The sequence below is a fragment of the Diadema setosum genome, chromosome 11, assembly GCF_964275005.1.
Source record: "Diadema setosum chromosome 11, eeDiaSeto1, whole genome shotgun sequence".
Taxonomy (NCBI): Eukaryota; Metazoa; Echinodermata; class Echinoidea; order Diadematoida; family Diadematidae; genus Diadema; species Diadema setosum.
The window spans coordinates 14,229,858-14,257,304 of record NC_092695.1 but is presented as its reverse complement, the minus strand read 5'-3'; the positions used below and the strand labels follow the sequence as shown (position 1 = coordinate 14,257,304).

Genomic DNA, 27,447 nt, shown 5'->3' with positions numbered 1-27,447 from the left:
CTGCATATTAAACGTCAATTATTCTATAATGGCAAAGATATTTAGTGATGCTATATAAAGAATGCCTAACATTTTGCACTCTTCCCAAGGATATTAGGGAGCTTTAGATTTTGACGCGCGGACGTTTGAGCCGACGCTTGCGCTTGATGTTCTCCTCTCCCCGCGTCGTGTGGAAAAGTAGCTTTAGATTACGCTGGGACGCAACGTAAAAAATAAAATCGCGCCCCCATATGATCAGTGCATGAAGAAGCTCTCTACGTCGCAAACTGTGCGGACGTGAAAATAGCCCAGTACGCGTAATGAAAAACTCAGGCGACGCAAGCTAAAAATAGATTGACTTTACGCGCGCTACTGCGCACACTCAGAACATGTTTTTTTCCTTTGAACGTCCGCGCGTCTAAAATCTAAAGCTCCCTATTGTTTTATATTTTACATTCTTTATTAAAGAGACTGTACAGTACTGGTTGAGATGGGGATTCATGTTTTGACCATTCCCAAGTGAGATGATGAGAAACCTCCTATGAAATATGAAAGAGCATGTAGTTTTAAGAAGGATTCAACATTTATTTGATGAAAATTGATTTTCAAATGGCTGAGATATCCAAAAAAAATGATAATAATAAAAGGCAACAGGACACGCCTTTTATTAGGATCTCTTTGTTTCACTTTGTTTTGGGATATCTCAGCCATTTCAAAACCGATTTTCATCAAATAAACTTTTGATACCCCTTAGAATTGCATGCTCTTTGACATCTCATTGAGTGGTTTCTGAATATCTCGCAAAATGTTAAAAGCTAAATCCTCACCTCAACCAGAACTGCACACACCCGTTGAAGGGGAAATCTGGTCCAAGAATAAGTTAGTCTGATAAAAAAGAGTAAAATCTTACGAGTTCAACACTAAATATTTGACTGAAATCGGATGAAAAATAAGGAAGTTATGAAATTTTTAACTTTTGCTAATTTCTGCAAAACAGTTCTTGTACAGTGAATATGAATATGCAAATGGGTGAGCTGACCATGTCATAACCGCGCAATTTTCCATTGATCGTGTACAAGAAATGACGAAAATTCATGTTTCTGTCATTGAAGTCTGAAACATGATGTTATTCCTGGTTGAATAACTTCAGAATAGTGATCAGTTAGATATCAGGATTTGAGCCTCAGGCATAATTGCGTTTGAATGAAAAATGGGAAATTTCAAAATTTTATGTACAAACTATATGGCAAGTTGTGAGGGGATGATATGCTCATTTGCCATTTGCATATTGACCGTTCAAGAACTGTTCCCTCAAAAATTTGCGAAACTTCAAAATTTCATAACTTCCTTATTTTCGTCCGATTTCGATCAAAATTTTACCGTTGAACTCGTAATATTTTACTCTTTTTTATCAGACTAACTTATATTTGGACTGGATTTCCTCTTTAAAGGTAAGGGTTATTCCGTTATTAATAATCTTCCAGAGTCGATTTATTTCATGTTCGTGCAATTGCAGTAGGCCTATAGATGACATATTATAGGCTTTATTTAAGGAGGCATGTGAGGATAGTTCTAAGGTTGGTGGAATTTTCTTTGTTTTTTATGTTAATGCCTGCTTCCAAGCCAGATTTTTTTTCATGCAATAATAATGATGTAGATTCACACTTGTGAAACAAGTTGGGGGAAATCCTTTATTTTCTCTATTTCATTAATATATGAAATTGCTCGTAATCAAACGTATGCGGTGGACAGTAATGGACGTCCATTCCTTCTGTAGATGAAATATTTCGTTCGCCTCTTCCTAATGATACCATAGTGTTTAGAAAAGTGCTGAAAGATCCAACCACTCCAAACATTTCTGATCACACAGGAGAGAATGACTCTGATTTGGAGTAAATTTTGACATTTTTGCAGGCTGGTTTGGTGGTACAGATACAGTATGCTTTTATTTTTGCAAAGTTTTCATTGTCGAAGGCTACAGAGTGCGCATTTTATTCTTTTTTAATTATTTAATTTTTTCACTTTGTTTAACTTTTTTTTCTCATATCCATGCAGAGCTCGGCACTGACTGTGGTCAGGTGGCCCGGGACTGCTAAAAATTGCTGTCGTGTCACCAAACATTAAAAAAAAAAAAATCATATCTTCAGCTTTCGCGCACCCGATCGAGAGATTGCCATTTTTCCTTATATTTTTCAAACTACATTTTCTTTTTATGGCCAATAATTCAATCAAATGATTTTAGTGGTCCACACGGGGCCCCCGTGGGGGGGGGGGGGGGGGTGAAAAAAGTAGGTAAAGTCGAGCGTCGAATTACGCATTATCAATTTTATATTCAAATTGGGATGCCACACATTTCATATTTCTAATTATACCCCCGCCACACGTAGTGTGAAGGGGGTATATAGGAATCACCGTGATGTTGGTCGGGCGGTCGGTTGGTCTGTTGCAACATCTTGCGTCGCGAACTCCTCCTACAGTTTTGAAGCAATTTAAATGAAACTTAGGGTAAATGATGATATTCAGGTATAGATGTGCAAGACATGTCTTTTGTGTTTGTCGGACAATGCGTTGCCATGGTAACCATAATTTTACCAAAACCTTGTGGTTTCAATAACTTCCATAGTATTTAAGCAATCAATTTCAAAATTGGTATCTATGATGATCTATAGGTGTAGTTATGCAAGACACTCGTTGTGTTTGTACTTGACAAAGCGTTGCCATGGTAACCGCATGTTTTCTTCGAAATCTTGTGGAGTGAACAACTTCCACAGTTTTGAAGCAATTGAAATCAAATTTGGTAGGCATTATGGCCTTGAGGCATAGATGTGGAACACATAATTTTTGTGTTTGTCGGACAAAGCGTTGCCATGGTAACCATAATTTTACCAAAACCTTGTGGATTGAATAACTACCACATCATTCAGGCAATTAAGGTCAAATTTAGTATGTATGATGATCGGGAGGTGTAGTTATGCAAGACACCAATGTGTTAATATAAGAAAAATGTGTCGCCATGGTAACCACTCATTTTTGTATCAAATTGAACCATTTAATCTATGAAGGTGAAATTTGGTGTGTATAATGCTCTTTAAGTGTAGTTTTGCAGAATGTCCTTTGTATTTGTATTTGTACAGCTGTAGCATCAACCACCCATGTAGTGATCTTTACAACTTATCAGTTCTCCGAATATGTAAATGGGTGGTCACTGTCCATCCTAATGAGCTAAAGTGGACTGAAAATTACCGGTATGCACTGTGTATCGCCATGGATGCACACACGGAATTTCAGATTTGATGGGCCCATTTGACATCATATTGAGTCGGATTGATTTAAAGCTTGGTAGAATCATTCCTTAATGTCTTAGACGTCCAATCCATGTAAAAAAAAAAAAATGTTAAAAAATTTCCATGATAACATTACATTTTTTCATTTTAAAAGCATGCAAAAATATTCTGGATTGAGCCAACTCCCTCAGTTTTTATTTCTCCGCCACAAAGTGGCGCCGGAGGCATTCTGTTTTCGGGTTGTCCGTCCGTCCGTCCGTCCATAACCAATTTTGTGGACAGCGTAACTAAAAAACTGTTTGAGGTATCCTAATGAAACTTGGCATGTAAACTATGAGTGGGCGAAGTTGTGCCTATCAACTTTTTGGTGCACATGCTCAAGGTCAAGGTCAAATGCTCAAAATTTCTCTATTTCCCCGTATCTATGCAATTTCTGATGGTATTTTATTGAAACTTTTGAGGTATCCTAATGGAACTTGGCATGTATGTGTATTAGGGGGTGAAGTTGTGCCTATCAACTTTTGGGTGCACATGCTCAAGGTCAAAGGTCAAAAGTCCAAGGTCAAATACTTAAAATTTTGCTATTTCCACCATATCTATGCAATGCCTGAAAATATTTTCTTGAAACCTAGTGTATACATGTATTACCCAATTCATATTCTCTGGTGAAAGTTTGGGGTCATGAGGTCAAAGGTCAAAAGGTCAAGTAGAAATATTAAAACTTCACTTTTTTTTCCGTACCTTGGAAATTGTTCAAGGTATCTTCATGGAACATATATATATATATATATATATATATATATATATATATATACATGTACTGACTGACAGTGATTTATGTAGAGAATTGAGGGTTCATGGGGTCAAAGGCAGGGGTCAAAGGTCAAGGGCAACACTTCAAAATTTTACTATTTCCCTCATATTTATGCAATGCCAGCAGAATTATTATTTTTTTTTAACTTGGTGTATGCATGTGTAACCTAATAGAGATTCTCTGGAAACTTTCTTCTTTTTTTTTTCTTTTTTTGTTTGCCTCAAAGGTCAAAAGGTCAAAGATCAAGGGAAAGTGCTGAACTAACTTTTTCCTCCATATCTCGGAAGTGGCTCAAGTTATCTTGAAACTTATTACATATTTATGCATGTTCTGCCTGACAGTGATTATCCTATGAATTTTAGGGTCAAAGGCCAGATGAAAATGGTAACAATGTACTTTTCAATACAGAAATTGCACTTTTTCTCCATACCTTGAAAATTACTCAATGCATAAACTAATGAATGGGTCAAAGTCAAGTTAAAGTCCTTAAATCCCCAAATACATGCTCTCCTATTTATCCAATTAAACCTAAGTCACAGAAGGTGAACATTCAACACATTCGTGACAAACTTGTTATTTTAATATTTTGCCAGTTTTGTGAAAATGTAATCACACTTTGTCCACATGTACTATAGACCTATTAGGAGAATCATGCATTATGGCGGAGGCATACCAGTCGCCTTTAGCGACATTTACTAGTTTGAATATGAGACCATTCTGAAGCAAATAATTTTCACACAACAATAGATGTATAATGTACTCTTAAATGAATCCAACAAGGATTGGAACAATCATCCCCCAGCATTCCCACTGATTTCCACTGATCAGTTACTAGCCATTCCCTTTAATTTTTTTTTCATACCTTGAAAATTACTCAAGGCATAAACTAATGAAAGGGTCAAAAGTCAAAGAAATTCTCAAATCCTTGATACCTGCACTCGTAGACAATTTAGTCATTCATCCAATTAAATCTAGTTCAAGGAAAGTGAATGTTCAACACATTTGTGAGAAACCTGTCATTTTGATATTTTACCATGTTAAACTGTCATCTCACATTGTCAAGACGTACTATAGACCTATGAGGAGAACCATGCATTATGGCGGAGGCATACTAGTCGCCATAGCGACATTTCTAGTTTAGCATTTGGCTTGGAATTTGGCACATGTAACCGGTATAGTACATAGATGTGCAAACTTTATCTTTCTTCATTGTTAAACAATTTGTTGCCATCGTAACAGCATTTACAAGTATGTATGAAAATTACATGAATATATTGTGGAATTAGCTAACTCCCTCAGTTTTTGAACATTTGACTTGAAATTTGGCATAATGTGACCGTTATGATGTGAAGTTGTGCAAACTTCATCTTTTGTTGTCATCAATGTTTTGCCAGGGTACCAATATTTTGAAATACAAATCACAGAAAAAAAAAGAAATATTGTGGATTGCACTAACATCCCCATATTTGGAGCATTTGAAATGAGTTTTGGCACACATGACCACTGTAGCATTAAGATGTGCAAAACACACCTCATGTCAGTGTTGTGCAATGCATGGTTATGGTAACCACATTTTTTCAGTGAGAAACATACAAAATATTGTGGATTTTCAGTGCTTGACTGTGAAATTCAACTCATGTGACTACTATGTAGATGTAACAAATTTCGTCTTTCAATGTGGAACAAAGTGTTCCCATGGTAACAACATGAAAACTACACAAATTACCAGTGAATTTTGATCCCTCCCTTAGTTTTTGAGCATTTGAATTGGTGGCATATTTAACTCATTTTAAATGAGTAAACACAACAATGCATTGCCATGGCTACATATTTTTTAATAAAGAAGGTACAAAAATATTGTGGAATGAGCTAATGCCCTCAGTTTTAGGTGGGGATATTCATCACATGCAGTGATAGTGCTAGTATTTTTTTTATGTTGCTCTACACATGTGATATCACAAGCTGTAGTAGTCTTCTCATCCATCGATGGCGGCACTGAAAAAATTAATTACTTTTTAACAGATTGTTGATTTTCCTCTTTCATTGATGTGTTCTTAACATTGCTGCATTCTCTCCGTCCACATGTATATTAAGATGAATTTGTCCTTTAACCCTAACTAGGCCGGGCTATTTAGGTGATCATAGAGCCGGGGGGGGGGGGGGGGGGGGGGGGGGGGGGCCCTCCCAGGCCCCCCCCCCTCCAGATCTTGGCCGTCGACCGTGCGATCGCGATGAAAATTGGCACACACATTGCCTGTGATGTAATCTAAAGTACCACGAAGGTAGATTTTTTAAAAATTATCATTTATGCTAAATTATGCTAATTTATGCATAATGATGCATGAAATCAGACAATTTGGTATAAATCACTAAATAAAGCTCAAAATGAGCACATTTTTTGTGCAAACATTCTTTTTAGTGTCCTGAGCAAATATAAGAGAATAAAATTGCGCCAGTAGAAAAAATGTCTTAAGTATTTTATTGTTTTTTGAATTTCTTATGTATTTCTCTGTTTTTTCGACTTTATGTTTTTCATTGTTTTTTCGATGAAACTTGTCCGCGACATTGTTCCGAACAAGAAAATATGTTATGAATTGATTTCAATCAATAGAACCCCAAAATAATCATGCTTTTATGAAATTTGCCTGTAAGCACAGTTTGCATTGAAATTGTACACGAATTCACGTTTTTGAGCAATTTTTGGTCTGACATGCACATACATATTTATGCCCACTTCGGAACCGCGCGCCCGGGCATCGCAAATTTGGTGTCAAAAGATGCGGGAGACTTGAAAGAAAAAAGTCATGAAACGTCGCGGCGATAGCTTTTCGCGTTAGCGATACATCGCGCGGAACGTCGAGGGGGGGGGCCTCGGAGGCCCCCCCCCCCCCCCCCCCGCCTAGTTAGGGTTAACAACTCGCAAGATCATTAAAGGACAAGTTCACCTTCATAAACATAAGGATTGAGAGAATGCAGCAATATTAGTAGAACACAACAGTGAAAGTTTGAGGAAAATCGGACAATCCGTTCAAAAGCTATGAATTTTTTAAGTATCTGCACAGTCACTGCTGGATTAGAAGACTACTACAGTGTATGATGTCACATGTGTACAACGAAATAAGGAAAATAAAAAGAGAAGTTCACAAAACTTTACTTTTTGAATAAAGTGCACATTTCTTCGACTTATTACTGACGTATATTAAGGGTAGTATTATTCCCCCTGCCTTCTGAAAGAGAGAAGTTGAGTGTGCTTTCGTTATGCGAGAAAAATGGAAATATGTTGAATTTTCTTTATTCTTTCTTTATATCGTTGTACTCATGTGACATCACAAGCCATAGTAGTCTTCTCATCCAGTCGTGAGGAGAAACTTCAAAAATTCATAACTTTTGAACGGATTGTCCGATTTTCCTCAAATTCCCACTGATGTGTTCTACTAATATTGCTGCATTCAGTAAACCCACATGTCTATGAAGGTGAACTTGTCCTTTAACTGTGATCTTGACATGAAGGCAAACATGTGTACATGTGTATATTTCTGCATTCACTACGTTAACTGTACTCCACAATTGCAAATTTAGCTGCTCATGCAATTGTCAGGAAGTCCTGATTCCCAAAATGTATGGCATATTTACATTATCAAGAGTGTGTTTCAGTGTGTAATGCACCCATCTGCTTTGTGTAATCTAGACTTATGTTCAAAGTGTAATTACAGTACATGTATGAAATGCTTGTCCTGCCAACAGGTTTGTGAGGAGGCAAAGTGTCCCAACATAGGAGAATGCTGGGGAGGTGGAGAACATGGTACTTCAACTGCTACAATTATGGTGAGTTGAAGGACTGAGAGAGCTATTTGAGTAAAGGGAGCAAAAATCTTTTTTCCCCCCATCAATTTAGATGTGCAATTTGTGAACCACTCAAAGATATGAAGAGGGTAACTTTTTACGATGGCAGGATAGTTTGGTGAGCTGGTAATAGTAGTATATTAGTAATAATGATAATGATAATTAAAAGTGCTCATCTAGCACATTCACACATAGAGTATCATGTCCCTATGTGTAGAAGGAAGGAAAAGATTATACCAGAACATACAAGTGCAAGTTCAGCAATACCAAGTTGTTTCACTGTAAAAAGATGTGTTTTCAAAGCAGACTTGAATTCATTATTATCAGTAATTTGTTTTGAATTCTCAGGTAGAAGCATTATAAGCAAATGTTTATTTTCCATAAGTTGTTTCTTCTGTTTGGAAGAACAAATAATCCCTGCTCTTTGAACAAAGGTTCCTCACTGGTGTGTAGATTAGAAGTAGATCTCTCAAAGAGTGTGGAGCAAACAAATAGAAACATTCAAAAGCTAATAGCAATATCTTAAAACTATTGGCTGGAAGCCAGCATAAGCTTTCTTAGAACTGTTAAAATTTGTTTGTTTCTTGATTTTGGACACTAATAGTTCATTCAAGCTTAGCACCAGCAGTCTTTGCATGACCAGTCAGTAACTAGGATGCAACGCACTGACCAATAAGATCACTCCCTCGTTGCGGGGGAGGAGTCTGTCTGTGGCGCTAAATCCAAATCTGTGGACATATTTGTGTTCCGTTGATAGTCAGAAAATCATGGCCCAGAAAAACGCAAATTTCTCACTTTTTCTATGATCATTTAGCTTCAAAATTTTGGCAGACGATAGACAATACATTAGACTACAAAATTATGCCCCCCCCCCCAAAAAAAAAGGAATCTGATTGAATTGACCGATTTTGATGATCTGACTTCAAACTCGATTTTCTCGGCTCAGCCCTCAGTGACTTTCGGATCCTTTTGTCGTGGTGGGTCGCATATGTTTGCAGTGTTCTATTATGCTTCCTAGCTGGATATCATGCACCATTTCATTTTGTTATATTTGATGTATTTTTTCACCGAGAAATATGAAAATAGATTGAAATTGAAATTTAAAAGTCAAAGGTCAAGTGAAAACATCACATGCTTTTATTTTTGCGCTAGCTTCTGGTTGCGTGATATGCGTAAAAATTTCAGCGTGCGAAAATTTCCATTTTTACAGTACTTCAGGGAAAGTGAACACTCATCACACTTATAACAAACATGTCATTTTAATATTTTGCCAGTTATGTGAAATTGTCATCATGCATTGTGAAGATGTACTAAAGACTTGTTTGGAGAACCATGCATAATGGCCGAGGCATACCAGTCGCCTTTCTAGTTTTCATCTGCAAATGTTAGCAAGGGGCTTTAAGCTTAAATGTTTTGTGTGGATAACTCATGTCAAAAATCTTTGAGAGAATCCATTAAAATTTCAGATCTTTTCTTTAATATTTTTGGGTTTATAGATTTTGGGTGACACTTGCACCAGAGGTTGCCGCTTCTGCTCAGTGAAAACATCAAGGACCCCTCCTCCTCCTGACCCCAATGAGCCCATGAACACTGCTACTGCCATTGCATCCTGGGGAGTAGACTACATTGTCCTAACCTCTGTAGATAGAGATGGTAAGAATCGTCATCTGAAGACCCTGTTTAAAGAGGTATTGTGAAGATCAATGGAATGTCAAACTGCTTCAGTTTTTTGAAAGATAACCTCATACTCTGTATTATAAAGCATTTGTCTTCCATAATATATCTGTAGTTATGATGAAATAACATGACAAACATACCTGTTCAAGAGTGCTTCCTTGCCAAAAGACGTAAACAGATCTAATCATTATAAGATGATATGCATGACGTCATAACTAGGAGTCAACATAGCTTGCATACATTGTACATCAGTTGAGGAAGCTGGGGCTATATATGCTAGTTAGCTACATGTTTGTAGCTACCCATACAAAATTGCACTTCAAAGATGTTACTGGGAGGATTATTTTTTTTTTTGCAAATTAATACAGTTTTAGTGTGATAAGTTCATATTTCTTCAGTAGGTAAAGGAAATCATAGGCTTGGAAAGGTACCACCGTGCCAGTTTCGTGTGTTGGTGGCTGTACTAGGAACAAGGAGAAAAATCCAGACGTGTTTTGGCTGACTTTTCCCGAGGACAATCTAACTCGACAGGTGTGGTTCATTTCGTGCAGGATACCTGGTGTGATTTTAATCTTACCAAACATTCTTTGGTATGCTTGGCACACTTCAAAGATGAATGTATTGATGAATCTGTGGCCATGATGAGGAAATCGGGTGTCTTTTGTTGATTTAAGTTGAAACTACAATGTATTTTTAGTTCCAACAATCAAAGCACCAACACTTGCACATTCGAAATGCAAAACAAAAATAACAATGGGAGACAGAGCATTTGCTTGTGCAACTCTGGAATGACCTACCATTAGAAGTCAGGAAATCTCCAACTGTAGAAGTCTTTAAATCACGACTCAAAGCACATCTTTTCATTTAATTGTCTATTATCATCAAGTACATCAGAAGCTTTTGCAGCACAGAAGTCTATAGGTTTTGCCCTTTATAAATTTATTTACAATGTATTACTATTATTATGATTATTATTCTTATTCTTATTCTTCTTATTATTATTATTATTTGACACAAAGTCTTTCCATCGTCAAGCCCTGTTCTACTACCAGCAGTGTCGCGGTACGCCCTGGTACTGCTTCATGTTCAACTGCAGCTGAGCCTGGTGAGGCTGGCTCGAGATCGAGGCCTCTTGGTCATAAACGTTCCAGTTCCAGAGGAGCATATCTCTAAGGGTATGAAAAAACCGATGGTATCTGTCTGTTCTTATTGGGCTTCTTATCTAACGTTGGTAGATGTAACATGGTTAACCCTATGTAGAGACAGATCTTCTTGTATCACTTTGCTATGCAGAACTATTGATCTGCGCTGATCAGTAAAATTGAGGGCATTTCAGCCTCACTGAATCAGCTCTAGCGGAACATCTTGGCCTAATCTATTCCTAATTGATGTTTGTTTTACCGATTTTATGAATTAATCAGAAAAATTCTTGTTTTTTCTTGTAAAGGTGTTTCAGCTGCCTGCTAAAACATTCAAATTCACCTATACAGTGCCGTTCAAATCCACTGCCATGCGTCTACACAGCGACGTTCAAATCAACTACTGTGCGCCTACACAGCGCCACTCGAATCAACTGCTGTGGGCATGCACAGCAGCAGATGATTTAAAAGGCACTGTATTTTGGAAGGCAACTGCGAGACCTGTGCAAGAAAAGACAAGAACTTTTTGGATTAATTCATAAAATTGGTAAGCCAAACATCAATTTGGTATATATTAGGCCAAGATGTTTCACAAGAGCTGATTCAGTGAGGCTGAAATGCCCTTTTTAATGCATTTTTAGCTGAAAATTTCACTGACTGGCACAGGTCAATAATTCTGCATAGCACAGTGATACGAGGAAATCTCTCTATTCGGGGCTGACCATGTTACATCTACCAATGTTAGATAAGAAGCCCAATGAGAACAGACAGATACCATTGGTCTTTACATACCCTTGCTTTTACTGTTTTGAGACGTGCTCCTCTGGAACTAGAACGTTTACGACCAGGAGGCCTCGATCTTCAGTCGTCCTCACCAGGCTCAGCTGTAGTTGAGCATGAAGCAGTATCAGGGCGTACCGTGACACTGCTGGTAGTAGAGCCAGGCCTGCCGATGGAAAATGTTTGTTGTGTAGAACCAGAGATGCCAACCCTTCCGATTTTGCCAGGAGGCTCCTGGAAATTCACTCCAACTCACGGCCTTACGGTCACCTACATTATCCTCCCGGAATTTGCGGTTTTTGCCGTAATTAGGTGATCCGAGTATCCTCTCGGATCACCTTCTGTATCTGTACGGATTCTTTCTTCTTCTTTCTTTATTTCTCCCCAAAAGTTGTGCAGAGGTTAGCTCAGAAAGTGCTCTTTCTATCAAGTTCAAACTTATACCATTAATGTATCGTGTCCCAAAGACGGCAATCGAACTAAAATCAAAGTGATCAGTCGACCGTGACGTCACTATGACGTCATTATATGAAAACACATTCTCAATCATATCTCATTAATGGAATAAAGTTTTTCAATGAAATTTACGTCACATATATTTCAAGTTATGCGCATTCTACTCATATTCTCAAAATTTACATTTTCTCCTGATACGTGCGCGTACGCGCGCGTTGAAATATTTGTATGCTCAAATCGAGCTCAAATTTTTTTTTGCACACGTTTCAGACCATTTGGAGCATTTTTTGAAAAATTGAAAAAATCGGACGGACGCGTACGCGCGCGCGCATATACGCACGCACAGCTCATATGCAATAAAAATTTTCAATTTTTTCAGACGGATCGGATGTCCGAAATGTCAAGGAATATTTCTACCAAGTTTCAAGTCGATCCGATCCAATATGACGTCATACGGGCCCGTCAAATTCAAAATTCCGCGCGTGCGTCAATAGGGATACACAGTGCAACTATGCCAAAAAACCGCCAATTTTAAATCGGATTTTACTCGTCAGGATGGACGGTGACCCCTCATTTTCTTGACATATTCTGAAAGCTGATGAGTTGTACATGTCATTTCATGGGTTGGCTATGCTGACAAAATGATTAAAAGATATCAAATTTCTTAATAAAGTAAAAAAAACTAAATGTTCAAAATGACGTCATCAAATTTTAAGTTTTACTCGAGCGCATCTCACTTACCCTTTGCCAATTTTCACCCAAATTTCAATATGTTGTAGCTTATGAAATGCTCTTTCATTAATGTAATTATAAAATTTTGATTAGATGACGACATCATCTCGAAAAAATGGATTGAAGGTAACCTTGTCAAATTTGACCAGTTTACGTGTAATCTCTATGGGAGTGCAATTTTTATGGAAATGAAAATTGACATGACTATCTTTATCGAACACTAGCTCACTTATGCTTTGGTGAATTTCTCTAAGATTTTGATATGGTGTAGCTGTGACGTAGGGCTATCGGAAATGTGCCTTTTGTTTTTTCATACGATGTCGGGATCACGTCAAAAAACTTGGTTGAAATTCAAGTTTATCTTCGATGTATTGAAATATTTCTTTCTTTTTGCAACTTTATGTGCAATAACTCAAGAAAAACATATCCTATCACCACCATATTTTGCACATGTGTAGTTCATGTCACGAACATTATTTAATAAAATAACAACTACTTGATCAGACGCCATCTTGGGTATGTAAATTAGGGTCAAAGGTCATAGATGTTTCATCCTGTATCTTGGTGAATACATGTCCTATCTTTCCCATATTTCGCACACGTAAAGACCATGTTACAGGGATCATTTCATAAAATAACCACTTTTTGCTCAGATGCCATCTTGTCTGTGCAAAGTGGGGTCAAATGTCATGTACTTCTTTTTCTATCTTCGCTATGACGTGTTATCTCTGTGGGAGGGAATTTTTTAGATGTGAAAATTGACATGACTCTCTTTATCGAGCACTATCTTACTTATGCTTCGGTGAATTTCTCTCAGATTTTAATATGTTGTAGCTGAGACTTTGCAGTATCAGGACTCGAATCAATGATTAAAAAAAAAATCGGATCACCTTAATTTGTCAGTGATGACAAATTACAATCTCTAGTTGTTGTTTTTTTTTTCTCTCTCTCTCTTTTTCGTTATGGCAGTGTGCTCTTATTTTTTTTTTCTCCTAATGATTCGATAATGCATGGTACAATCAGGGAGGTGTTACAGAGATGGAGTGGCAACTCTTTGTAATTCATGCAAACACATGTTTGGGTTCAAGTCGTTACAATGGGATGTCTAGCATTCCACTACGCTTTGAAATCATGCTCGGCACCGCTCTAGTTGCAAGACGAAGTTCGGAGACGAACGCATTTTACCTTTCGTTGAATTACAAGCTTTATTTCACCGTAAAATTTTAGATGAAATACTTGAATTGATTTAGAATAGTTTAGGAAAGAAATCAATATTATAAACATGTATTTCTAGTTTCTTCGTAATGCGCAAATCGAAATAAAATGAAAATTAGGCCCTCTTTAAAACCTAATATTTTTCTAGAATGCGCACATTTCCGCATGTAAGTTTTCTATCTTTTAATCTGGGATATTTTGATCTTTCAAATAAAGTACTCCGCTAAAGCGTGTTCCAGCGTGCTTTTGAACTATTTGCTGTTAAAATTGTCAGTTTTACACTGCATTTTGATTCGCTGCTCCAATTCATGGTACACAAATCCATTGTTGCCATCACATTAAATGGAGAGTGAATTGCAGTAGGGGCAAGTATTTCTAGATGTGAGAGCGCTATTCCCGATTATTGATGCTCTCTTTTGTCAAAGCACCTGGTTTTCACCTGTAGTTAAGCACGTGGCAGAAACAAGTTTTCCAAACGGCTTTCAAGGAATTTTTATGAGTTGATAAATGCAAAGCTGTTTTGATTATGGGGTTCGGAAAGCCTTTTCGAAAGCCGCAAATTTGTGCTTTCAGAAACAGGTTTCCAGAAACCTGTTTCTAGAAGCCCTTTGAAGCTAGAAAACGCAAAGCTGTTTTGAAACAGCTTTGTACTGCGGTTACAGTATATGACCCCTTCTCTAAGTCAAATTGCGCAATGCACGTGAGCCAAAAAGGTAGCTAGCATGCAGTGCATGCTATAAAATGTAGCCTGTGGCCCCGCGCGACCCGAACACAATTATGACGGGTTGATGAGATGAAAAAACATTTTTAGACTTTTTATGCCTCCACCACGAAGTGGTGCCGGAGGCATTATGTTTTCGGGTTGTCCGTCCGTCCGCATTCGTTTACGCGATAACTTGAGTAATATTGACTGGAATTTTACCAAACTTGGTCCAAGTATAAAGTATGATGGGGCAATTAGTTGATTAGATTTTGAGTGAAATCAGCCAAAGGTCAAAGGTCAAGGTCAAATCATGAAATTGTATCCGTTTACGCGATAACTCAAGACTGGATCAAGCAAATTTCACCAAACTTTGTCCGAGGATGATGTATGATGGGACAATTATTTGATTAGTTTTTGAGTGAAATTGGACAGAGGTCAGAGGTCAAAGATCAAGGTCAAATCCTAAAATTTAACTGTTTACGTGATAACTCAAAACTGGATGAAGCAGCTTTCACCAAATTTGGTCGATGGATGATGTATGATGGGGCAATTAGTTGAGTTGATTTTAGTGACATTGGCAAGAGGTCAAAAGGTCAAGGTCAAATGCTAAAAATGTTGCTATTTCCCCCATATCCATGCAATGTCCAAAGGTATTTTTTTAAAACTTAGTGTAGACATGTACTACTGCGTAAAGATTCTCCAGAGAGAGTTTCATGTCCAAAGGTCAAAAGGTCAAAGGTTAGGTGAGAATGTTACAATTTCACTTTCTTGCAAATGGTTCAATGTATCTTCATGGAACTTGGTACATATGCATGTACTGACTGGCAGGGATTATCTAGGAATGTAGGGGTCATGGGTCATTAGTCAGGGGTCAAAGGTCAAGGTCAACTCAAAATTTTACTATTTCCCTCATTAACTAGTATTATATGCAATGCTTGCATTATCATTTTTAAAACTTGATATATACATGTATTACCTAATGTAGATTCTCTCAAAGGTCAAAGGTTAAGGGTCAAAGGCCAGGTTTAAATGCAAAAAAAAAAATATATATTTTATACTGTAATTACACTCTTCATACCTTGAAAATTACTCAATGTATAGCTTTACAAAAGGGTCGGTCAGAAGTCAAGTAAAAATCCTCACTTCCCCAAATGCGTGTACCTGCACTCTTAGACAATTATAGCAAACCTAGTTCAAGGAATGTGAACATTCAAGATATTTCTGACAAACATGACATTTCAATATTTTGTCAGTCATCACACATTGTGAGGACATTGTACCATACACCTATTGGGAGAATCATGCATTATGGCGGAGGCATCAGTCGCCATAGCGACATTTCTAGTTTCATTCTTTCTTTAGCTTAAAATGGATAATTTGGGGTTTAAAACTGTTCACAAATTTGCAGAAGATGAAATTTGTGGGAAAAAACATAAACTTGAAAGAGGAAAAAAAAAAACCCGATCCGAAATTTCTGTGATTTTCGGTCGGTTGCGAAGGGCAGACAAACCATTTTTTTTTTTTTTGGCCTTATCTTACTCGGGTTTTGAGCACTTGACTTCAGATATGACACATGCGACTATCAGTGAGCAAATGTTGAACAATACATTGCCATGGTAACAATTTTTTTCAGTTCAAAGCATACAAAGTACGTTGCAATTGCTGGTTGAGCTACCTCCTTCAGTGTTAGATGGGGGTATTAATCACATTGAGTGATAGTTCTAGTTATGATTAGATCGGTTTATGTTTTTGATGAGGAAGCACTCTCAAACTGCTTTGTTTGTCATGTTATTTCATCATAACTACAGATATATAGTGGAAGACGAATACTTTATACTAAAGAGTAAGCATATACATTTCAAAAAATTGAAACAGTGTGACATATCATTGATCTCTATAATACCTCTTCAAGGTACTGTCAATTGTTATAAAAACTTATTGAGCACTCAGAATATGGGGGGGGGGGTGTAGAACCTATATTCATATATTTTGAATCCAAACTTTGTTGTATTGTTACTGAATTATGCTGTAACATACTTTGATTTGAAAAGAATTGATGTTTGATCATTACTCATAAGTAAGAACTGTCATTTATTGACCAGTTACAGTTCTTATTATAGTTTAAAGGGTGTGTACAGTTCTGGTCGAGGTGAAGAACGTTTGGCGAGATATTCAGAAACCACTCTATGACCCTATTTACACATGGGCCGGCTTTATCGAGTCGACCTCACGTCGACCTCACGTCGACATCAAGCTGCCTCCAAAAAATGTCGAAAGTGTGTTTACACATAGCAGAAAGGTTGGCTGGATGCCGCCTTGAAGTCGGCTTGACTACCCCCCGTTTACACATACAGCGGCTTGGCCGGTCTGCGTGGCAAGGCTTTCATGAGTCTCTTCCTTTTCGCGCGGTCATCATGTTCGATCTCAAATCCTGTGATTTTCATTACACGATTTCGCCACTAATATAGTACTTTAGCGCTTTTCACTTATCTGTTCTCCTGTTATGGACACGTTGTCTTCATAGCTATGAAGTTTGATGATGTGAAGGAGCTCATACAAAGTAGACCACACAATACAAACCTTACAAGTTACACAAACGCAACAACAAAAAAATAGGATACAAAACGACTGAATAAGCAGAAAACTCAACAACGCAGTCCAGGACTCCAGTAAAGCAAAATTACTCACAAAACAAAAACACTTATTTGATTATTTGTACGAGTAGTTGGTCATTCGGCGTTCATATTTCTGACGAGCAATACCGAGGTCAACAAATTCACGAACAATGATGTATCCGCACTATTGCACAAGCCCGTGATGATCACGTGGCTCTCGAAAACCGGCGTCAGTCCGCTTTGTGTTTACACATATGTGAAGGCGGCATGAGGCCGCCTCGAAGCCAACCTCAAACCACCTCCAGAGGTGGACCAAAACTGGGGTGGCCTCAAGCCGCCGTCAGTCCACTTGTGTGTTTACACTTACGTTTGAGGCGGCGTGAGGCCGGCCTCACACAGGCGTCAGTTGTATTTGTGTAAATGGGGTCTATGAGATGTCAAAGAGCATGCAATTCTAAAAGGTATCAAAAGTTTATTTGATGAAAATCAGTTTTGAAATGGCTGAGATATCCAAAAACAAGGTGAAACAAAGAGATCCTAATAAAAGAGGTGGCCTGTTACCTTTTATTATTATCACCTTTTTGGGATATCTCAGCCATTTGAAAACCAATTTTCATCAAATGAACGTTTAATCCTTCTTAAAATTACACGCTTTTTCATATTTCATAGAAGGTTTCTCATTATCTCACTTAAGAATGTTCAAAACATGAATCCCACCTCAACCAGTACTGTACAGTCCCTTAAGAATATTCAGATAAATAGATAACTAGGATTATTAGGTCAGTTGTGAATAAACAAAGCCTGTTGTAATATTTCCTTTTGTAAATGTCTGCATTTATTCTTCAAACTTACCTCAAACCTTTGGAAACCAATATCGATGTAAAGAGTATACAGTCTCAGTGTGGCACAGTGCATGTGTGGCACAGTCACAGTCTCAGTTTGTGTGGCCAGCATGATATACTGAGTAATGCTAAATTATCACTAGATGACCCACTGTGGTACTCTTCGATGTCCTGTTTGGCATGGCATGGTTTTGGTTTGCTTTGGAAGCTTTAAGTCCCCTCCCAGGGCTCAGTCTGGCTTTGTTTGCTCATTTTCCATCTGAGAAGATGGCTGGATAGCCCATATTCAGCTACATTAAGCTGGTCTTCCATGAGGTCCAGTTGGATGTGAGGTGGGACCACTTCACCGGGTTAAACACCCTGCTCTTTGCGATGAATGAATAAAGCGGGATCTTTTACGTGCATGAGTTGTTACTCTCTCATACACGAGACCTCCATTATGTCCTGTCCGAGGGACAGAGTGTTTTGCCTCTTGCTAGAGGGGACAGTATGCTTACACACAACATTGCTCAGTCCATACTCGGGTTCGAACCTGGGCCACGTGATCGTGAGGCAGACGCGCTACCGACTGAGCCAACTCACTGCCCTCGGCTTGCTCTGGCGTGCTGTGAAAATTGAGACTGAACACTCCTTTGGCTTTACCGTGTTTACAGTGGCCATGTGACTCGGCAGCTGATGCTCAATTTTTTTGCAACTTGTGCAGTACCAGTGTCGATCTGAACACTCACACTCCGTCATAATTTTAGGCAATGTGATCGCCACACATAGTGTGAAGGGGGTATATAGGAATCACCGTGATGTTGGTCGGGCGGGCGGTCGGGTGGTCGGTCTGTTGCAAAATCTTGCGTCGCGAACTCCTCCTGCAGTTTTGAAGCAATTTAAATGAAACTTAGGGTAAATGATGATATTGAGGTATAGATGTGCAAGACATGTTTTTTGTGTTTGTCGAACAATGCGTTGCCATGGTAACCATAATTTTACCAAAACCTTGTGGATTGAATAACTTCCATAGTATATTAGCAATCAATTTCAAAATTGGTATCTATGATGATCTATAGGTTTAGTTATGCAAGACACTCTTTGTGTTTGTACTTGACAAAGCGTTGCCATGGTAACCGCATGTTTGCTTCGAAATCTTGTGGAGTGAACAACTTCCACAGTTTTGAAGCAATTGAAATCAAATTTGGTAGGCATTATGGGCCTGAGGCATAGATGTGGAGCACATAATTTTTGTGTTTGTCGGACAAAGTGTTGCCATGGTAACCATAATTTTACCAAAACCTTGTGGATTGAACAACTTTTCCATCATTCAAGCAATTAAGGTCAAATCTAGTATGTATGATGATTGGGAGGTGTAGTTATGCAAGACACCAATGTGTTAATATAAGAAAAATGTGTTGCCATGGTAACCACTCATTTTTGTATCAAATTGAATCGTTTAATCTGTGAAGGTAAAATTTGGTGTGTATGATGCTCTTTAAGTGTGATTTCGGAAAATGTCATTTGTATTTGTATTGGACAATGCGTTGCCATGGTAACAGCATTTTTTTTTTTTTAATCCTGTGGAGTGAACTTCTTCCAGTTTCAAGCAATTGAAACCAAATTTGGTAGGCATTATGGCCCTGAGGTATAGATGTTGAACACATAATCTTTGTGTTTGTCACACAAACCATTGCCATGGTAACCACAATTTTACGAAAACCTTGCGGATCGAATAACTTTTCCATCATTCAAGCAATTAAAGTCAAATTTAGTACCCGGTATGTATCATGATCTAGAAGTGTAGTTTTTCAAGACACCAATGTGTTAGTTTAAGGAAAATGTGTTGCCATGGTAACCACTCATTTTTGTATCAAAATAAACCATTCAAGCTATGAAGGTCAAATTTGGTGCTGATGTATGATGGTCTTTAAGTGTAGTGATACTGGGGGAAAGCATGTTTCCATTTGCTGTAAGTTTTATACTCAGTGTCAACTCTGTAATTGTACAGTAAACTAAAATTATTCTGTTTCCAATTCAACAAGTGCACAAACTTGGTATTAACGTCATTGCCCTCATGACATCACATACTATAAAGCAACACTAGGGGTGGGGGTATCAATCACCTTCAGTGATAATTCTAGTTTCTGTGAGAAAGGAGATTTTATCTTTATTACTTTACCCATTGACCTTAATGTTCTTTATACAGTGTACATATTAAACTATACTATTTTATAATCAGCAAGCACATTATTTTGTAGCAATCTTCTAATTTGTTTTAGTGAAGTGAACTTTGGGTTGTGTAAAAAAAGAACCAAAAAAAATCTGTTTTTGTTTGTTGTGGCCATTGTATTAAAACTATGAAGCTAGTGATTTCCAGAGTCCGAGTGTGGTTTGCAAGATAATCAAACTCTTGTGTTGAATAATTTTCAACATTTCAACATAAAGCATGCCACTGCGAAACGTAAAAAGGCAGTGATGTTCATATCTATAGACAATAGATAGAACCACATTCCATATATGGAATGTGGTTCTATCTATTGTCATTATGAACATTACCACATGTACTGTCAGTGTACGGAGCATTCATGGAAAGGCAACTTTTTTTTCTCCTTTTAGGATTTGCCAAATATTACATACTTTTAAGCAGTGTCTACTGGCTTCAATGTGAACATGCAAATACGCTGTCGGTGCATGGCCGGTGAGCTCACTATGAACACAATTTAACCCGTTTAGGACGGTTTGCTTTGGCGAGCGAACACCCCCAGAGATGGACAGGTTTTCCAAAATCGAGCTCGAACCCAGGGTTACTAAGGGGGTGTGACTTACAGTCCCGCTTTACCCAATCATCAAATTGCCATGTATGCGGTGTAGGAATCCGCTTTCTGATTGGGTGAATAACGACCGCTCATGAATAATAATGTCACTTTCCTTCAATCTGGGTTCGTGCGCGCGGTTTGAACTTCATGTACTGTATGATCATCAATTTACGTTCCCTCGTCAAATCAAATGAATAGCGCCTTTTATTATTGGGCACCAGGCTATGGCGAGGGTGTCGCAAATTTTTACTACATTATTGTCTTGAATTCTCTGATTCATGGAGGCAATCTTTTATGGAAACTGTAATCCGTTGATCACAAGCCTTCAAAGTCTTTCGATGAAAAGCGATCGATTGGAGGATTACATACAGCCTTGCGTGTTTCCATTTAGTCGACTATAAGACACGGCGAGAAAAATCTCATATTATGGCGATATCAAAAGCACACGAACCCACTCTTGACTTCCTATTGTTCACAAAATTCCTTACCATGGCTAGTCAAGGAATTTTGGAAACAGTAGGAAGTTTATTCATTGTATTCAAGATACAACATTTGAAAAGCTGTAACGCGTGTTTTGTCCCCGCTACTTGTATCCAAGTACAAAGCTCGCGTGCCTGTAACGGAAACACGTGGCTTTATTTCAACACGAGGCGAACCATCAACGGCGATGTAATATCATAAGTCGAATTGGTGGTACTGATTTATCAAAAGAAATGGACTAAAAAACCCAGACTTCATATTATGAAGAATTCATACAAAACTAGGACCCCCCCCCCCCCAACAAAAAAAAAGAATAAACAGTCGACATTGCCATTGTCGGTATCGTAATATGGGCTATAATTTTATTTTGACTGTTTCTTTGAAATGCTGCAAACATTAAATACCGAAAATCATAATGTTATTTACAATTTCTGGCGAATGCTAAGCGTATGAGAAAAAAAACAAACCTTCTGCCACATGTCTTGTTTCTCACTTTATTGCAGCGTATTTCGTTGTCGAAGTTTAAATTCTGTAATACATGTTGGTAACAATCACATGAGAACTTGCACATTCGATTCCCAATAACCATAAAATCGTTGGGGTCCGTAAAAGCGGTTATGTAATACATACGAAGCACATCACTATAATGCATTCTATGGACCGGTGAAGAAAAAAGAGACTGTCTGTAATCGACCTTTGACCTTCTCTACTATGCTCATAATCCCCGACTTTTCAGGTGGCGTCTACGAGCGCGTCTAGGAATGTTTTTATGCCTCCGCCACGAAGTGGTGCCGGAGGCATTATGTTTTCAGGTTGTCCGTCCGTCCGTACGTACGTCCGTATGTCCGTACGCTTTCGTTTACGCGATAACTTGAGTAATATTTACTGGAATTTTACCAAACTTGGTCCAAGTATGAAGTATGATGGGGCAATTAGCTGATTAGATTTTTGGTGAAATCGGCTAAAGGTCAAAGGTCAAGGTCAAATCATGAAATTTTATCCGTTTACGTGATAACTCAAGACTGGATTGAGCAAATTTCACCAAACTTTGTTGGAGGATGATGTATGATATGGGACAATTACTTGAGTAGTTTTTCAGTGAAATCGGACAGAGGTCAAAGGTCAAAGATCAAGGTCAAATCCTAAAATTTATCTGTTTACGTGATAACCCAAAACTGGATGAAGCAGCTTTCACCAAACTTGGTCCAAGGATGATGTATGATGGGAAATTAGTTGAGTAGATTTAAGTGACATTGGCAAGAGGTCAAAGGTCAAAAGGTCAAGGTCAAATTCTACAAATGTTGCAATTTCCCCCATATCTATGCAATGCCCGAAGGTATTTTCTTGAAACTTGGTGTGGACATGTACTACTGCATAAAGATTCTCCAATGAGAGTTTCATGTCATAAGGTCAAAGGTCAAAAGGTCAAAGGTTAGGTGAAAAGGTTGCAATATCACTTTTCTCGCAAATGGTTCAATGTATTTTCATGGAACTTGGTACATACGCATGTACTGTCTGGCAGGGATTCTCTAGGGAATTTAGGGGTCATGGGTCAATAGTCAGGGGTCAAGGTCAAGGTCAACTCCTAAAAATTTTACTATTTCCCTCATATACTAGTATATGCAATGCTTGCGTTATTAGTTTCAAAACTTAGTACATGCATTACCTAATGGAGATTCTCCAGGAAATTTCCAGCCTGAAGGTCAAAGGTCAAAGGTTAAGGGTCAAAGGCCAGGTTTCAATGCCCCCCCCCAAAAAAAAAAAAAAAAAATATATATATATATATATATATATATATATATATTTTGTACCGTTATCACACTCTTTCTTCATACCTTGGAAATTACTCAATGCATAAACTTCCCCAAAATTCCCCAAATATGTATACCTGCACTCTTAGAAAATTATGGCAAACCCAGTTCAAGACATTTCTGACAAACCTGTCATTTCAATATTTTTCCAGTTATGTGAAAATGTCATGGATCACACATTGTGAAGACATTGTACTATACGCCTATTGGGAGAATCATGCATTATGGCGGAGGCATCAGTCGCCTTTATAGCGACATTTCTAGTTGTATCAACATCCTGTCTATTCATGGAGGTACAATGTAACCCGATACTCTTGCCACATGGTCTATTCAAAGTATTCTTGTATAACATGTGCATATGTTACGCTATGTTTCACCATGATGAATTTAGGACCCCGTAGTGGCAATATTGGCTTTTGTGTTGTATGAATATTATATCCTCTATTTGGTTCGTTGGCCGAGTAGATTTTTTTGAACGATCTTATAACATAATCAGGTCGTCATTCATAAGTATGACAGAAAAAAAAGAGCTTCAAGCAACATCAAAGTTGAGTTTCGCAGACCAATCTTCCATTTGACTTTGTTTCTTGGTTTTGTTTTAACAATTTTCATAATGTTAACAAGAGCCTGATGGGATGTTCAATATTCAAATAAATCATTGAATCTTTTTTTGCTATCTTTAACAACTAATGATGACTAAATCAGCAAAATCAATGCTTTTGCAGTACCTGTTATCCACACTGAAGTTTTATTTTTTTGTATAAAGAAGTTTGCTTTCTGAAATTATCCATCATGACTGCCTACAGAATAGGTTTCCATGAGATGAATAAAAGAGATGAACGAGCGCATTTGTGATTTTACTTGTGTGCAATCTTACGATTGACTTATAACTCTATCGTACTGCCGGGAAGATATTGTTCACTACGTATCACATGAAATAAGATTTCACACAGTGATAAGACATGAGTTAGTTATTATATGATAAAAAGTCATCACTAGCGGAAAAATTATTGTTTTGTTGAATATGTATATTTGATAGAACATTTATGAGCTCTTCCTGTCTTCAGGCGAAGCATTGGAGTCTATTATGCGATAAGAAGAAAGATTGAGAGGGAGAGAAAGAGAGAGAGAGAGAAATGGGGTGGTCTTCTAAATTTTGTTTGACGGATGTAATCCAAACACACTATTGCAAACGAAATGTAATATTATACACAGCTAGGTTTGCCTATAATCTGTGTTATGGTAACATAAGATTAGATTATATATATATATATATATATATATATATATATTATAATTGCGTAAGGATCGCCCCCATGCCTTCCCGTGCTTTTTTTTGTGAGGCTATCTCCTCCGAAGCCGTCGGCTCCGGGCCCCCGAGACCGGTGCCATCGGCAGCGGGAGGGTCTCTTCTATTTCCCGTTCGGGTTTCGTCCGCGCTCCTCCTCCGTGTCGACATCGAGAGCGGTACAAAAAACAAAGACAAACAAAAGACAAACAACAACATGCAGCGTTTGCGCGCTGGACTCCCGCTTCAGTGGCGAAAGCTCTATCATCGTTCTTGGACACACACACACGCACACGATGTATACGGGTTATATACAGCTCGCGCCAGCTCACAGGCTCAGGCCGCACACACAGAACTCTATACAATCTGTGGTAGCACAGTGGGCATTCTCGCTCGCCCAGCTGATCGTTCGCGGAGACATGATACACGCACTATGGGTACCGGGTACGGGCAATATATCGCAGAGAGATATGTGTATGCATTGAGCGTGTCGCTGTGTTGCATTGCATATCATGATGGGTTCTCGGTACACAGGAAGCTACGAATGCCATATTTTATTTCCAAAACTGCAGGATCCTCTGCAGCTCAGCTACGTCATTCAGTTTACTCTCAAGTCGGGTATCATTGTACTCAGACCGTTTAGCAGTGATGTCGACGGTTAAATATCCACTTAAATTTTGTCCTTGCCGATCATGCCTTTCCATATCAGATTACAGGCCTGCGCCTGTGTATGTATTGACGATAGTTACACGAAACACACTATCTGCGTGCACGTGATATGGGCTCTCATATGGTAATACACGGCTCGGTCATACAAGGGCATTTACGTACAGTTCGCCATTGGCGTGCCCAAATGAAAACAGCGAATGCTGTTATTTTACTGTATTTTGCACAACTACAGGATACTATGCAGCTCAGGTAGGCCTACGTCATTTAGTTTGCTCTCACGTCGGGTATCATTGCAATCAGACTGTTTAGGACGACTAAATATCCACTTAAATTTTTATCCTTGCCGATCGTGCCCTTCCATTTCAGATTACACGCGCCGCTGTCCATTCGTTTATTGCATAGCTGCTGTAAATATGAATATTCATAAGATGTGTGGACGTAGGGGAAAACTTCGATTTGCCGACCGCCTATTTTTGAAGTTAACAAGTGGAAATTAAATGGGTGGTTCTATAGTCCGTCAAACCAAGTTTTGGTGATAAAAATAAAAAAGAGGAAGCAAATGAAGACGAAAATATTCTTCTTTTTCCCATAATGTGGGAAAAGAAATAGTAAAGAAAAAATACGAGGCCCTGAGATCCATGGATACCCACGGATGCCTACTTTTTAAACGTATAATGACTATATCATTTCCCCTCCCAAAATGATATTTATTAAATGATGATACAATAATAGTATTCATATATATAATAATGATAATGTACAGTCTGAGGCAGATAAACGGGCGAGGATATGTAAACATATTGTTTTTTTAAATGACGTGGTAAAATGAATATTATTCATGACATACGCCACTTTTCAGCTTTTTCATGAAGAGAAAAGATGTGTGTCAACGGGCGTCGAGACTGAGGGCGAATGGCATGGGGAAGAGGGAGATATGCAGGGCAAAATGTCAATGGCACCCCCCCCCCCCCCCCCCCGTGCTTCGACGGGAAGAATCTTTGGGCAAAGAAGACAATCCTCGAATTTCAAATAGCGTGCTATTTTGCTATCGGGAAAATTTCCCAAGTCAGAAAATAGCGCGCTATTTCGAAACATCGGGCTGATGTGAAAATGCCTACTGTAACCTGATACTCTTGCCAGCTGGTCTATTCAAAATATTCTCGCCCATAACACATGCACATGTGACGCTGTGTTACGCCATGATGAATACATAATGTATACGACTTCGATAATGTGGCACTATCGACTCTTGCGTTGTTTGTATACAGTACATCCTCTACTCGGTTTGGTCTTGGCCAAGTGGTTTCTTTTTTTTTTGAACGATTTTATAACCTAATCAGAATATTATTCATGACGGTAAAACCCTTCAAACAACTACAAGTAACATGATTGCTGTTATGATAACACACAGACACAAAAACATTCACACACCTCACATGCAGGGACATGCAAAAGATTTACTTTAGAATTTATTCAATTTGCCGACTTTGGGTTAACCCAGGACTCGGCGGCAGAAGAAGGCCAACAGTTTATGCCAATAATGGTAAGCAGGTCGCCATGCCGAGATGGCTTTCATGGAAAATCCATAGGTACGACCAAGGAGTTTCGAGAGATTGAGTCACAACTGACTATAATTATTCAATCAGCTGTCAGTTTTCTATGGATGGACAAAAGAATTCCATAGGTGCATTTGTGCCTTTGGTGTTCGATGCTTGAAGCCGTCATCTTTCTGAGCAATCTGAAGATTCATTTTTAACGCTAACATAATATCGGATAAATGCTGCTCGTTTATATATCAAATGCAATGAAATTTCACTTAATGATAAAGCATATGAAACAAAAGTCAATTCCGTTCGAAAATATGTGCAAAAGTGTAAATCTGAGCTGTATTTTGTGAAAGTGTTTGAAATTTTACCCTCATGGAAAGCCGGTTTTATCACTTTTCTCCTTATTTCCGCCAAATGAGACTAATACAATGATGTATGGTATCATCTTCAAGTATAGTTCTTTATAAATTAATATGTCAGATTAGCGTACAGACACGTACAGTCGAGTAATTTTGATATCTATTTCAGCAATATTTGAGCAATTTCTATTCGCGCACCCCTGTGCCTTTACCATTGTCTACCGCCCATTGTTTGTAAGTAGGGATAGCGAAAAGTAATTACCATCACAAAGACATATCTTCCTTTCAAAGTGGCTGGTGATTATGCAATGAGACACGAGTCAATTGTCTTCGCATCTGAGCGGCAGATCCAGTTTGACACATACTTCAAATATTTTTGAGTGTCGGCTTCGAGCATGGGATTAAAGCGAATACGA

General features: G+C 38.3%; 1 protein-coding gene across 1 annotated transcript in view; it reads left to right on the top strand.

Moving 5' to 3' along the window:
• Positions 1–27,447, top strand: part of LOC140234746 (lipoyl synthase, mitochondrial-like) — a 117,197-nt gene that overhangs the window by 27,838 nt on the left and 61,912 nt on the right. Inside the window, exons 4-5 of the mRNA XM_072314786.1 lie at positions 7,822–7,902; positions 9,417–9,573. Of these exons, the coding sequence (XP_072170887.1) occupies positions 7,822–7,902; positions 9,417–9,573 (238 nt within the window). The remainder of the gene's footprint in view (positions 1–7,821; positions 7,903–9,416; positions 9,574–27,447) is intronic.